General features: G+C 37.2%; 1 protein-coding gene across 3 annotated transcripts in view; it reads right to left on the minus strand.

The window, feature by feature from the left end:
• The window catches only part of LOC107084081 (CUGBP Elav-like family member 3), a 47,189-nt gene that overhangs the window by 12,991 nt on the left and 21,670 nt on the right, over positions 1 to 12,528 (minus strand). For 2 of the 3 annotated variants that reach the window (XM_015373749.1, XM_015373748.1), the window contains exons 4-6: positions 9,418 to 9,466; positions 4,548 to 4,676; positions 695 to 774 (exon numbers count right to left, since the gene is read on the minus strand). In XM_015373749.1, the coding sequence (XP_015229235.1) occupies positions 695 to 774; positions 4,548 to 4,676; positions 9,418 to 9,466 (258 nt within the window). The remainder of the gene's footprint in view (positions 1 to 694; positions 775 to 4,547; positions 4,677 to 9,417; positions 9,467 to 12,528) is intronic. The other variant, XM_015373750.1, reaches the window with a different exon arrangement.

Consider the following 12,528-nt stretch of genomic DNA (forward strand, 5'->3'; position numbering starts at 1 on the left):
CAGGGCCGGGTCACGGAGGCAGCAGTCTAAGCTGAGAAGCCCAGACTTCCCGATTCACACACAGGAGGTGTGTCTGACACAAGGCCAGCTCAGAGACATAGACCCTCTAGCGTGTCCTGGGCCTTCCATGAGGCCTCCTCCGAATGGGACATGCCTGGAACACCTACCGAGGGAGACGACCAGGAGGAATCCGGAATAGATGCCAGACCTACCTCAGCTGGCTCCTTTCGATGTGGAGGAGCAACGACTCTACTCAGAGCTCCTCCTAGGTAGCTGAGCTCCCCATCCAATATCGAAGGGTGCAGCCATACACCCTGTGAATTAAACTCATTTCGACCGCTTGTATTCGTGATCTTGTCCTTTTGGTCATTACCCAGATTGATAGTTTCGATGTAGTTTTATTGTACTTCCGCTGCTTTTTGCTGATGCTTAGATTTTTTTTTTTACAATGACGAATCAGTAAAATTAGTTATGTGTTCAATTCTTGCATAAACAACTTCAAATAAATATAAATAAATTATAAACAGACCAGGTGATAGCTAAAATATGCTTCACTCTTTTCTGTTTGTGATGAGTGGGAGAGCAATTAGAAGAGCTCAGTCACCACCAGCATATAGTATATATAGATAACAGGATCTAGAGCATAGCAGTAGGCCACTTTGAAATATAATGAGGGGATTTGTTGGGAACTTACAGGTAAGGTGCGACTCCCATGCAGAGCGTTGATGGCGGCCTGGGCTTCTGCGTTGCTCTGGAACTTTACAAATGCACACCCTGCATCAAACGACACACCATTAAGCACAACCTCACACACGTATTCGCTCACAAAGGATTACAAAACTGCTTCCCTTTAAAAATACATTAGAAGCCGTCTTACATCCAGCTCTCCATCAGTAACCGTGGCGTCGTTAAATACGGTCCGCAGAACATTCATTGCTTCATCAATCATAAGCCCGTAAACCACCTAACGCATCATTAGCCATGACCCATAAAACCTATAGGCTCATTAGTCATGCCTCATGCAACAAACGCAGAGAAATCCAGCATCTGTGTTGGAGCTGTCGCTGGACTTTGATTTACACGGCAAATATCATTAGCATTGTTGTTAGTGACAATAGTAATTTATACCACGTGGCGGTAATGTGCCTCAGGGGTTACAAACAGTTGAACAAAGTCAATACCGCTTTCACTCTCCTGGCCCAAAGGCCAGTTGGAATAACATCCTATGGCAGCACTTAACACACATTCATCTTAAAGGTGGTATTTGCAGCTTATATCTGAAGTTTCTGGACCTTATTCAAAGGGGACATTATTTTGATTTTATATAGTTCATTTACTCTGAACCTAACAGAGTGAGTGATGGATCTGAGCAGAAATGTAGCGTCATCCAGATTCAATGTCTCCCCAAGAAAAGTTGTGTATGAAAAGCCATTAAAATAAATATATAGATGATCTTTACTATTGGGGGCCCTGAATTCTCATACTTTACTTTCCTTCATCACTGTCCTGCTTACTGTATGTTTTGGTAAGACAAATATGAGTCCTCATGGTTACTCATCAGATACAGTAACCATGATCAGTTGTTTCTTAACTTTCAATTGTTTCTCTCATGACTGAAAGTTTAAGCAAGCTACAGAGAAATTGGACACCTTACTTTCAATGAAAGAACCAGATATTTATACCGTTTAAGAAATTTAATTTATGGATTCTTGTTAAATTGTAATAACACTCAACGAGTAATGATTCATAAAAAAAAATGCTTTATTTTCCTTCTTTCAAAGGAATTATTTAAAGTGGCAGTAGTTGTGGAACAAGTAATTACTTAAAAAAATTGTTTTATATATATATGAAACAAATATATGTAAATAATGATGTATAATGATTTAGTTATATAATCAGGGTTAACAGTAGGTGAGTTTTCCTTTCGGACTAGCTATCAGTCCATAGAAGGAAGAAAGCATTCCAACTATTAGATGGACGTTCATCAGTTTTTGTGTTTGTGCCTCTGCATGAAAAAAGCTTTTCTTTTTTTGTTATACTTTTTTTTACACATTTGAACAACTGTATAGCCTCCTGTATGTTAACTACACCAAAACATTATTTCATCTGTTTTCTACCAATTTAATCCTTGCAAGGACATAATGGGAATCCAATGCTTGTCTACGGCTCTGAATGGGCGAGAAGCAGGGTACATCTGGTCATCAGTCCATCCCAGGGGAACAAATAAACACACAGGACAGTCAACCATGCACCCACACCCTGATACAAGGAGTACCAGGAACCTCCTCTTATAATAAAATATGTGCACTTTTGGATGGTGGGAGAAATAAGCCAGAGCACCTGTATAGTTCATGCGTGCATGAGAAGAACATCCGAGGAAACTAACAGAGGACCTTATTATTCTGATTAAAACCATAAGATGCATACTTTAGATTGTTTATTCTATGTTCCATGGTGATTTGTCACAGCACTTGATAATGAATAATCACTAAGGATATTTTTTCACTGCTTTTTCCAGCTCGTAAGTCATTCTCCCCGTTTGGACCAAAAAATTACCATGAAGATGAGAAATTAGGCCGCTGTGTCCTATCTATACTGAGCCTTAATCACAATACAAAATCCAAACATCCCTAGATGACTGTTCAGGATTCAGTTTTCATATGCATTTATAGTTTTTAAAGACATCAGCCAAAATTGTATCCTTTAGTTTGGTCAACTAAGTTTCACAGGGGCACAGAGTCATAAATATGTAGAACAAATTAATTATAATGCAAACAGCTAAGAAACATGTAGCTGTAATGGAAAAATTTTAAAATGTTTAAGGGGCGTGAATACTATTCTAATGCAATGCGGATGCGATTTGGAGGATGCGCTTTAAAGGAAACTGAACAATATATGTGATCCTGATTTTGTTCATGTTAGTAAAAAAATAAAAACTGAAACAAAAGAAGAACCTTATTATACATCTTTATCATGCAGAAAGTCTTTATCAATACTTATGTACAGTGAGGAAGCGAATTATGTGAACACCCTGCTATTTAGGAAGTTCTCCCAGTTAGAAATCATGAAGGGAATCTTGTAAATAAATAGTAAAAAAAACAAACATAAATTATGATTTCTGGATTGTATTTTTTTAGATAATGTCTCTCACAGTGGACATGCACCTACAATGACAATTTCAGACTCCTCCATGATTTTCTAAGTGGGAGATCTTGCAAGATAACAGGGTGTTCAAATACTTATAAACTCATATAAGTTTCTTTTTGCAATTACTCAGTGCAATATTTATTGACGTTTAAGAATTATTGATGTTTCTTCTTGCAATATATATGTATATATATATATATATACTTCCTTACCCCGTATATAGCTAGCTCTTAGCTCTTAGTTATAGAAAACATATTTATTGTGCAGGAATAAGGTCTTAGCTCTGTTACACTGGTAGCCAAGTAATCGCCATTTTGTTGTCAAGATTCACCTTGTGTTTTTTTGTGCAATGACAATAAAGGAAGTCTAAGGCTAAGTCTATGACACAGCCTTTTTGATGCAAAGTTAAATAAAAAGCTGTAATCAGCTCATTATTTCCAATAAATGCACCAAAAAGAATCAATGTTTTTGAGTGGCCACGGTGAAGTGATATCAGCTCTATCAAACTGAGAAGAGCTGAAGAGGAGCAGGCAAAGCTGCCTGCTCCGTGCAGTAGAATGGACTAATAGAATAAAACCTCTAAAAATTTATATTTGTTTTAACTTCATATGGTGGTATAAAATGAAGCAGGCTGAGGTAGTTCAAGTATGCTAAGAGTAGGCCAGAATAACATAATGATTCTTAATTTTACACTGCAAAAAATGTCTAAAACCAAGATAAAAAGTCTAAATCTAAATCAAGAAGCACTCAAAAAACAAGAGCAATTATAAATCCACGCATCAATTCTTAAAACAAGGTAGAATATCAAACACTTAAAATCATTTGAGGTGCATCCAAAGCTGTATAAATGACAACTTGAGTGGTGTTTATTACAGACATGTTAAACTATATGCATATATACAGTATGTGTATTATCCAGATTATTGGTGGTTAATTTAAAAAGCAGGGAGCAGTTGGTAAAATGGTTGACTTGCAGAGAAAAGATTTATTTAAGAGTTACAGAGTTTCCCCCTTTATATGTGTTATTTGCATGATTGTCTGTTTGTTTCTTTGTTTTCAAATGATGGACTCACAACCATCCAGGATGTACCCTCCCCCTCTGACTCCTGGGGAGAAAAAACAGCTCCCTACTACCCTGCAGGAACAACTGGGTATAGACAATGGATTTATGTCTATTCATTTTATCTTTAAATGCCCATGTGTCAAATGAGGAAGCATCACTGAAAATAACTTTTAGCGGATACGTTTCAGAAATGACAATGGCATGTCAAAACTTCCTTTTAAAGTTTGAAAAGTGACAGACAGCAGTTTCACTTTATATATTTTGAATGTGTCTCTACTTCTGGGCTTTTTACTCCTTTAAGTCCTGTTTGGCTTTTAACTTTGGGGTTTGACGTTACCTTTGCTGGTCCCATCGGGCCCGCGGAGAACCGTGCACTCCTCTATGCTGCCAAAAGGCTCAAACATTTTCCTCACATCTGCATCCGTCTGCTGCTTCCCCAGCATACCCACAAACAGCTTCCTGTCTTCTGGGGGGAAGGATGTCACCGATATTGGAGGTGAACAAATCAGGACCATGCACATGGGATTAAGCAGAGAGGAGAAGATGTTTTATGAGATTATTACAACATACATGCATGAACAGCAGCAAAAATGATTGCTGGAAAATAGGAGGGGGACAATGGGGTGTTATGCCAGAGATTGCCACCAGAGAGCAGTAAGGAGAGCAGCTCAGTAAACAAACAGCATCTGGCCATGACTCAAATGTTTGTCACCCACTGAGAAGCTGCTCTCTGTCTGTCTCTAAAGAATCAAACCAGAAATTTATCTGAATGTTGGAATCCGTCCACAACAAATCTCCGCATTTACATTCCTCCGCGTTATTCTGTTGCACACCGAGACATCAGGAAGCTTCAGATACAATCAGTTGCATGGAGAAGATGTCACTGTCTGTCTCTCATTTACATACAGCTTTAAATGTCAGGAAGGCTGCAGATGAAAATGTGGTTTGATTAGAAACACCTGCCTGCACGGAGCTTTGATATGAAGAGTTTAAATGCCAGATAATGATGCTTGCTAGTTTTATTTTCTCCTACACAGACAGACAATCAATGTGAAATGGCAAATATATGGTAAAAATAATGTTTTTTTATTAAGTGCTTTAATATTTCACATTTCTTTGGCTTCATTATTATCAAATGTCATAATTAGAAAGTAATATGACGTGTTATGTTGAATGAACCAAATGTCTCTCAATTATGCCTAAATCTATGATAATTTAACAGCCTGCTGATATGAATCTGTTAAACAGCATGTTGCCTCATTTATAAGATTAAGATGATGTTTTAAATGTAAAACCCAAAAAGAAGTGTAATTCTCTTTAAATGATCTTAATATTAATACAGTAAATGAATGTGCCCTTTAGGTCAGAAGCTTTGCTTATTATATTCATCATGTTGATCTGAATTGCCCTCAATTGATAAATAGATGATGATAAAACCTCTGCTAATGTTTGGTTAAATGTCTGATAGTGCTGCAAGCTTCAGAGAAAACCCAGTATCCTTTTAGCTAACAAGCTTATGGTATACATTTGGATGGGAATTTGTCCACACTTCTTAGAAAAAATGGTAGAATTTTACTTAAATTATTTCGTTTACTAATATGGCTCTAATCTTTAAGCTTATCCTGAAATTTCTACATAACTCACCTCTTAATTGTTCGTATTATTCATCCATTACAAAACTAGGACTGTTGTGTGTTTAGGATCATTATCCTGTTAATTGTTTGAAGGTTCAGTTTTGTACAAGTTTCAGCCATATGACTAAAACTCTTGTCCTCAGAGCAAAATCATTTTGTCACAATGTTCAGAAACATCTCAGAAACCATCAAGTCTGAAGCAAACCATAAGCCAGAAGCTGCTGTTAATAATAGAAAAACAGTTTTAACTTTATACCAATTTAGAGTGAGAAGGCAACGGCCGAGGAGAAACAGTTTTGAAAACTGATTAAATTAGCAGCATGAATAAGCTGAACGCGTTCTGGAAAAAAAGTTTATGTTCAGATGAAACAAAAGGTGAACGCTTAACCCTTAAAGATACAAAGTTAAGTTTTCAAAACACTTTGCACCAAATGTCAAGCCACTGATTTGCTGCAAGGGCATTGCATGAGAGGGTGGAAATAGTACAGATTGGAGACTACTCCCAAATCAAGTTATAGGGTTTCATAGTTGAACATTATTAGGATCTAAACAGAGGAAATGATCCCAAACACACATAGAGACGAGTTTGAGAGTGGATATGGCAGGCTGGAATGGGCCTGACCAAAACACTAAATCTTTTGTTTAACCCTTTAAAGCCTGATCCAAGAATAAAACAAAACAGAAAATTACTTTTTTTGGTTTGAATTCCTTATTTGCCCTTTTAACAAAATATGTAAAAAGAAAAAACAAAAACACATTTTTGATATTAATAATGCGATAAGTCAAGATTATTTTTTGTGTTGTCTTCTACTGGCTGTTATCAGGTATATCTGATTGTGTACAATAGGATTTTAAACAAAGTTTTTACCATTAAATTATGCAAAAGGTGTCAGACGCAAAACATTTCAGAAACCGTATGTATCAAATATGATACATTTGGCATTATAGGTTTAAAAAAGGATTTGTACAAGGAAAGATTGTAATCGAAAAAAATATTATAAATATTTATGTACATAACATTTTTTTAGATTATTTTTTAGGCTCTAGTGGCCTTTGTTTTATTGCAAATAGGAAATGGGATTAGGGTGAGGAGGAAGACATGCAGCAAAGGTCAGTCAAACCTGCAACTCCTCTCTGAAAACACTGCACCAACGCCACGCCCCAATTAAATATATATTAATATTTATTTAGTAGAGTGATAAAACACCTGCACATAATTGTAAGGTATATTGCAAGGAGACACCTGTTGTGTTTCTGCTCTCTATACATGTTATTACAGCTGTCTATTATTCAGTATTCTTATTTTATTATAGTAAAGCTTTCTTTGCTATTTGATAATGGCAGTTCCATGCTATATGTATAACTTTGATCCTGTGTAAATGAAAAAAAATCCTACGGTAAATTGAAAGTCCTGCAGCAAATTCCACCTTTAAAGGTTCATCACACATTTATATTGGATTAGCCTAAAGCTAATATGACACTCTTTGATGATGAGTGTATGTGAACTTTAGATGACGTAGCACAAAAAATACACTTACCATCAAATATTTCTTTAAATTGGTAAAAATGAAAAAAACAACAGCAGCAGACTTTTCATATAAATAATTTGCATTGAAGCAAATGAAAAATAAGCAGCACCATCTTTTATTTGAGTATGGAAAAGTTTTAAGTTTGAAACCTGATATTCAAAGATAAATCATAAAGCTGTGAGTTCTAAATAATATTTTTCTGATCTTTTTAAGGTGGACTGAGCAAAGAGGTCAAGAGGCAGCTTCTGTGATGGTATGGGCTGCTTTTCAAAACTTGGCAAATTCAACCTGCACATCTGTGAAGGCCTCATTAACCCGCTAAGATCAGAGGGAACATATGTTTGCATATTTCCCTCGAAGACCTTAGAGCCACTGCCACATGACTTTCTCAGATCTAACCACAACATCATGATGATTTTCTCCTTTACAGAAGAATATAGAAGACATACAAAAAATAAAAATGTTTATTATCCTGGATAAGTTTTAGTTTAGAGTAAACTGTTTGCATCGTAAAGAAAAGTTTTAGTTTGTCAAATCATGGAAGGAGGATTTCCAATCCTTTTTTTCATAGAAAACGGTTTATTTTACAGGATTTTAAAATTTGAACTATAAGCTTAAATTTAATATGCAGAAATATAAGCTCCAATCCATTGTTTTCAGTGATAACCGGTCTTAACTTGATCTTTAGGCTTTTTATCATATCAGTATCTATAATTGATAAAGATTATTTATGAAGAATTTCCACCTTTAATGTTATGTATAACCTGGTTGTAACTCAACAGAAAAGCTAATTGGTTTCCTTGGGGGCTAAAAAACAAATATAGTAGGTGCATTACTCTAATTAGGGGTGTGGCTGTTCAGAATTAACCCCGTCATAACTCATCGTAAACAGGTATCAGGGCACAACTTCTACTGAAGTTTATCTGTTCTTGCTGGGTTTTCCTCACCATTTCTGTCACATCTTGAATCAGAAGGCATAGTCAACAGAAACCTTTTAAGACTATTAGAGGAATTCAACTGTATATATATAGTAACAGTCAGGATAGGAGAGAGAAAAAATGTACAGGAGTAAGAATACAAACTGCTGCATGCCTCTGCACACTTTATGGGGGGGAAAAAAGTATACATGGAGGATTCCAAGAGGAAAACAAGTCTGATAAAATTTCCCACTTTTGTGGTCTGCTCAAAGCATGTGGGAATAGGCTTATGATCAGATAAAGGACAAGCTGAACATTTTGGTTTTAATTTTAAGAGCCTTTTAAATAAAAACCCTTTATATCACCAACAAAAATCCATATTCTAACATACAAGCATGGTGGTGGACGCATGATGCACCAGGAAAATTTTATTTCAAATGGGACTAAGGGCTTTATGAAGTTGGGGGAAATATGAACAAGATAGTTTAATCTTTCATATTTTCAAAAGTGTTCATCAAATTAAAATAGAAATATGATTTCACCAAAGAAGATTAAAATGGCTCTTTCAGCACCGGAATTTAAATCAAAATTAAAATTTGAAGATTGCTGCAGTACACAGGACATGATCACCCTATTTGACAGTTTAGGGTCAAGAAATGCAGCAAGATACTTCCAGGTCTAGATGGCAATAGACTGCAGACTAAGGGAAAATGAAAGTAGCCTCTTTCAGCCAGCTGACTGGCAGGGCACTGCAGCTTGTGGGAGAGGGGAAGCACCATGTTACTGATTACAAAGAACCTGAAAGAGTGAAATCGATTTCAATGACCAAAATTAACAGACTTAGTCTAAATTTTCAATTTCAAGAATTGAATTAATGGATAAATATTATATGTGGTTAAAGCTGTAATAATAAAAAATATATAATTATATTTAAGAAGCAATAGCAAAACTATTAAAGCAGTCATATAATATTATTTTTTTAATATAAATCTTAGGATAACTTAATATTTTTACAGAAGATATTAGCTATATCTGCCTTTGCTGAAGACAAACATGCTAACTGACTGGTAAGTTGATGCATTTTTAGTATATAAAAGAGTTTCTGAGAGAGGACGGTCAAGCCTTACCCCCTCTGCTCTCACTGTCTGCCGGCTTCACTTGGATTGGACGGTTCATCTGGAAAAAAGAAAGAGGAAAAGAACAGCACAAGTTTAACTTAAAAACACTTCAGTGTAAGCGAGCAAGACAATCAGCGACAAAAAAAATAACCTTTATGGAGCAAGGATGGCATACAAACAAGAAATAAACTAGAACATTGGCATTTATTCAGGATGTCTAAATAACTTTTCTGTGATTTTACAAAATAATATGCTTACGCACTCCAATCATTGACGTATAGGTGCATTTGTTTTACTTATATATCTCTTACCTTTGCACACCACAGCTGACACAGATATGTGTCATATTACATTTGCACAGTCATAAAGTCCCCTCCCCCCCATCCCTCTCACAATCTACTCTAATCCTGCCGTGAACCACAATTCAAACTGCACACACAAAAATAAATAAATAAATAGGAAAAGCACACACCCACGCGGGATTGAGGAAGTGATAAGATTAAGAACAGTCGCCAGCTAATCTGGATTAAAGGAGCATGCAGCAGCAGAACACAGAGACATTCTGAGCCTGATGGAGAGGCAGAGATGGATGAAAAGATAGCTGTGAGAACAAATAAAAGGAAACGAGGAGACCACCCAACACTGACATGAATTAGCTAACCTTTTCATAATTCATTAAGAGCCAAGCTGCTGAAATGCCATTTCTCCTTCACCTCTCTATTGTGCTATTTAACTAAAGCTCTGTGTGAAATTGTGCACACGTCAGTCCCTTTACAAGCGTGCCCTTCAAATGTATGGAGCATAAAAACGGTGAAAAGAGGTACTGAATGAAATTAAGACAAAGAATGAACAGGAGAGGGCAGAAAGGGGAGAAGGGTGGGATTGAGAGGGATTGGAGGGAATAGAAAGGAGCATATGGAGCAAAGGAGGGAGGTGGGGGAGGTGCATGCAAAGGATGAGGGAGGGTTGGGTGACAAGTCGAGGTGAGAGCAACAGAGTGACACTCTGTTAACCGTGGCTTAATGAAGGTCTTAATTATGGGGCTTGTGACATTTCAGCCAGTCACTGATCCCATGCCACCAATTGATCCTCTGTGATCGGTCACTGGGAGACAATATCGACCCGTGCAGCGGTCGGGATACTGTCGGCGGGACCCGCATGAACAAACATCTCCGAGCTGCTGCCCAGCTGACCCCAACAGACTGAAACACCAGCAGCACCTGCTGCAGAGGCCTCCTGTGTCTCCTCATCAAGAGCGTCCAATTGATCACACCAATTAATGGGATGATGGAGGGGGCGAGTCTCTCAAACCAGCCAAGCATTCCAGTTAGAAATCCTTGAAAAGCTTGGTTTAATGGTTTATTACGTAAAGGTATGAGAGGGCTTTTCATTGTTTATCACTGAGAAATGAACTTCTGAATCAGCCTTCACACCTACAACACAAACCACCCATCACTTATTGCTTTTTTCCCTCAACATTGGTTTGAAAATGTAATATCACCATTTCAAACCCATTCTGTACATTTAAAAGATATTTAGAACAATGGAAAATATAGCCAACAACTTTAGCGAAAGAGGTTATATCATATATACAGCACGCTGTGTTGATTATCTGAGCTGTAGTATTCCTGCTTTTAGCCTTGAAATTCTTTTTGTGCCTGTTGCAGCTAACTGCTCTTCAATGCTTTTGCCACCTCCTACATAGGAATACACATTTTAAAATATCAGTCAAAAACTGATATGTTTCTCACTTTGTTTCATGCACACTCTACCAACTAAACACACTGGGAAAAGCATTAATTGATCAACTTTTGATGTATCTTTTATATGAATGCTTATTTATCACCTATAGTACTGGAGACCAATAAAGGAAGAATTTCTTTTAGTTGTGGTATTTCTATTTTACTACCATTTCTAAACTCACAGTTAGCTATGACCCCAACTTTGACCACAGATTTAGCAGTGCTATACGTTTATAATCTTTCTGCTTTTTTATATCTGCTACAGATTCTAGTATTTTAGCACCTCTGCTTCTGACAAAAAAGGTTCCTTTATGCCAAATGTTTCAAGTTCCAGTTTAGCTCATTTGCCTAACACTTTGGACTGCACACAGGGCTCATTTTGATAAATCACTGTTTTGAAAACGGAGTTAATCAGAAAAAAAGATTGTTCAGATGAGCTATAATATATTTGATTGATGTAGTTTAAAAAAGGGAAAGAAAAAAAGCATCCCTTGTTCTATATTATACTGCAGGCTGACAAACAGTGAAGGCCTCGGTGGTGCTGATAAGGAGAGAAGCGGCAGATGGCTCAGGAGATTGGAATTAGAATATACAAGAGGGAAAACAGGGAGAAGTGGAGGCCATAAAGGCTGCGCCACTTCAGATCAGCACAGCAAATAGGGTTACCCTGAGCAACACAGGGAAGAGACGCACAGAAAAAACAAACAAATGAGAAGGACAAAATGTGCCTCTAGGTCAAGGGATGGTGGGATTAGATGCCTAAGAGGAAGCGTAAGGAGAAAATCTAAGACACCATAGGAAGAGAGGATGGAGGGAACGTTGATGCCTGTTGAATGTTGGCGCTGCCTCGAGAGCAGATGCAGGAGCAGAGAGGAAAAAATATCTCTCTCTAAGCCTGAACCGCTAACATACACTTTACAGTAATTTGCTCTCTCCCTCCTCCTCCTGTTGCTCCCCTCCCCTCCCCTCGGCTTGTTTACAAAAACAGTTTCATACTGAGCAGAGGCAACAGAATCAAAAAAGAAAGGAAAAAAAAGCATCACACAAGTGGGGGTTTTGCTACCTGATGTCTCCAAACATTATATATAATTATCCTCCAACTGAACAAACAGTTCCTTCTCCAAGGTGCTGAAATATACACACTTTGCTTCCTGTGATGTTGCTAGGATTTGAGGGGGATTATGAGATATTAAATTCATAGATTATCCAATCAAATCATAGCAAAGCATGACCCTCTATTACCACTAGGACCCCCACACCCATGCTATCCATACTAACAAACAAAAAGGTGCAGCTGTCTCTCTGTTTTCTAGTATAAATGGGTTTTAGACAGGAAAGGATTTCAGCAGCAATGACATTTTTCCCACCCTTCTCATCG

This window comes from Cyprinodon variegatus, unplaced genomic scaffold (genome assembly GCF_000732505.1).
Source record: "Cyprinodon variegatus isolate N-32 unplaced genomic scaffold, C_variegatus-1.0 Scaffold91, whole genome shotgun sequence".
Taxonomy (NCBI): Eukaryota; Metazoa; Chordata; class Actinopteri; order Cyprinodontiformes; family Cyprinodontidae; genus Cyprinodon; species Cyprinodon variegatus.